Here is a 2,433-nt window from a genome sequence, read left to right as displayed (position 1 = left end):
AAATAAACCAGTGCCAAATTGATTAAACACAAACATATATGTCTCATTCATTCATATGGGAATTCACAAAACATCCCGTTGTTGCAGCATTTTAACACTGAAACGAATTGTGGGAGTCCAAAATATTCCAGATTATCCACTTAATCCGCAACGAGATGAGGAAGGATTGAGCTTTTATTTATTTATTTTTAATTTAGAGGTCAGCGAGCTGAAGACAGTGCGCAGTGGAGACCTACTGGGGGACGCGGAGGTGGGTGGTGAGTGGGAGGGGGTCTGCCTGGGCACCAGCGCATCTCGGGGATGCGCTCGCGACGTTCGGCAGCAGCAGCAGCAGCAGCAGCAGCAGCGGAGCGACACTGAGATTATCAACAGGGATAAGTTATCCTCCTCGATTTCCTTTCTGACTGCTGCAGTCCCAGCATTTTTTTTCTCTCTTTTACACACACATATATATACTCACTGACACGCTCACGCGCGCGCGCACAGAACCGGTTTATGTGATGGGTGTTGTTGTTGGAGCGGAGCCCGGGAGAGCTTTCGCTGGGAAAACTGGGTGATGATGGAGAGCGGGTCCTTTCCGCTGACCACGAAGTTCGCTTTGCTGTTTCAGACGAGGCTCGTGAGGGATTAAAATCAAAACAAACAACAACAAAAAAGAAGAATAAATTCACCTCCTGGCAGGACTGTTTGGAGTTCTCTCTCTTTTTTTTTTTTTTTTTTTTTTTTTTGTATCCAGGCTGATATGATGTGGGCTCGAGCTCCGGACCGTCGGGGACTATCTACATGTTGCTGCTGCGCCTGATTCGTCTCCTCTCTTTTCCCCCTCTTCCTCCTCCATCTCCGCTCACTTTTGGAGTTATTTAAGCAAAACGGGTTCAACAAAAGCAAAACATGACCTTTTCATGTCTGCGCTGAGTGTGACGACCCTTACTGTGACATGGGAAAAACAGGACTCTATTATAGCCTCCTCTATTACTTCATTCTCAATTCGCCCTTCGTGAGATGTGCAAATGGTAAGTGAACTGGTTCAGACTGGGGCTTTTCTTGAAAGAGCAGCAGTGCAAACAGCCTTGCATCACCCATGAGATGGATTAAACATCCCCTGCTAATTGCTGAATCTAATCTAAGGCTGCACATTTTACTCCAAAGATTGTCCCTTAAAGTCAGAGGGAAAAGGGTTAAATTACAAAAAAAAAAAAGGTGTTTTTTTGAGATTACACTGCATGAGGTTAAGAGAGAATTTCTTTGGATTAGATGATACAAAATGTGATATTAGTGTGTGAAGATGATATTTAAATAGACAACCATAACAGAGTGCATTCCCAAGTTTCTGCAAAGTAAAGAGCTTCATTTCCTCACTTCCAACTAATTCATTTGCCCCTGTTTTGTCTGTCTGTCGCTGTATTTCCTCTCCACGCGGCCGAACCAAAGCTGCGTTCACCGAAGTCCCTAAAGATGTGAGTGTGGGGGAAGGAGAGGACGTGGAGATGCCCTGCGCCTTCAAGGCTGTGAGCTCAGCACCCATGTCTTTGGAAATACAGTGGTGGTACCTGAAGGAGGACGACCCGAAGGACCTGCCGCACGAGCTGCAGATTGGTGCTCCAACCAACAGAGCCAAGGTACGCCTGCAGCCACCGTCACCCACCTACTGGGGGGGTGGGTAGGGGGGGGGGACCTGTTCCCTGCCTGTGCTGTGCATCTGCATCCTTTTAAGCAGTTTGTTGCCTAGCTGCGGAAAATATTCACCCATGTCTTTTGCGCTTCTTTACAAATCTGACAACAAGCTGCAGATGCTCAATCAGCTTGCATTCGTTCAGGCTCCCTGCGTGACCTTCAATTTGTTTTATTTATTTATTTTTTATTTTGAAAAAAAAACAACAACTGGTATTCAAAGCTTCAGCGTGTGTCAGATGGAGGCCCTAATCCACAAGTCATCCAGTGTATCAGCTTGTCATACCCGCCTCGTGATGCACGTCTGACCTCGGCTGCATCGGCTGGCACTCAAGACAAGAAGTGAGTGAGCGTGTTGGTCCCTCAGGACTGGGGGGGCCATGTCACTCGTACTGTGGGAAAGGCACTTGTTGGCGATCAAAAGCCATTACATTCTTCTCAGGTCCACCGCTTGAAGCTGCCATGATGGGATACCGTGGCTGAATGCAGAGGGATTTCTCTCTCTCTCTCTCTCTCTCTCTCTCTCTCTCTCTCTCTCTCTCTCTCCCTCTCTCTCTCTCTAGCATGTGGCATGTTTAGCTTGTGTGTTTTTGTTTCGGTTCGTACCGAATTACGATGTCACACAAATGCGCTGTAGGTCATTTATGGACCGTATCCAATATTTTTCACAATTCACAAGTACGTAACCCCCGTGAATATCAGAGCTTCACTGTAATACTTGCTCTTTTACATAATGAAGTGCCCCCCACACCACTACCACTG

The 2,433-nt window shown here is 46.8% G+C and overlaps 1 protein-coding gene across 1 annotated transcript in view; it reads left to right on the top strand.

The window, feature by feature from the left end:
- Positions 1-304: 304 nt before the first annotated feature.
- Positions 305-2,433, top strand: part of vstm2b (V-set and transmembrane domain containing 2B) — a 30,350-nt gene continuing 28,221 nt past the window's right edge. The window contains exons 1-2 of the mRNA XM_014021204.1: positions 305-1,013; positions 1,432-1,619. Coding sequence (XP_013876658.1) covers positions 938-1,013; positions 1,432-1,619 — 264 coding nt within the window. The 5' untranslated portion in view covers positions 305-937. The remainder of the gene's footprint in view (positions 1,014-1,431; positions 1,620-2,433) is intronic.

This window comes from Austrofundulus limnaeus, unplaced genomic scaffold (assembly GCF_001266775.1).
Source record: "Austrofundulus limnaeus strain Quisiro unplaced genomic scaffold, Austrofundulus_limnaeus-1.0 Scaffold281, whole genome shotgun sequence".
NCBI lineage: Eukaryota > Metazoa > Chordata > Actinopteri > Cyprinodontiformes > Rivulidae > Austrofundulus > Austrofundulus limnaeus.
Note: the sequence above shows the minus strand (reverse complement) of the source record. Positions and strands in the feature narration are given on the sequence as shown.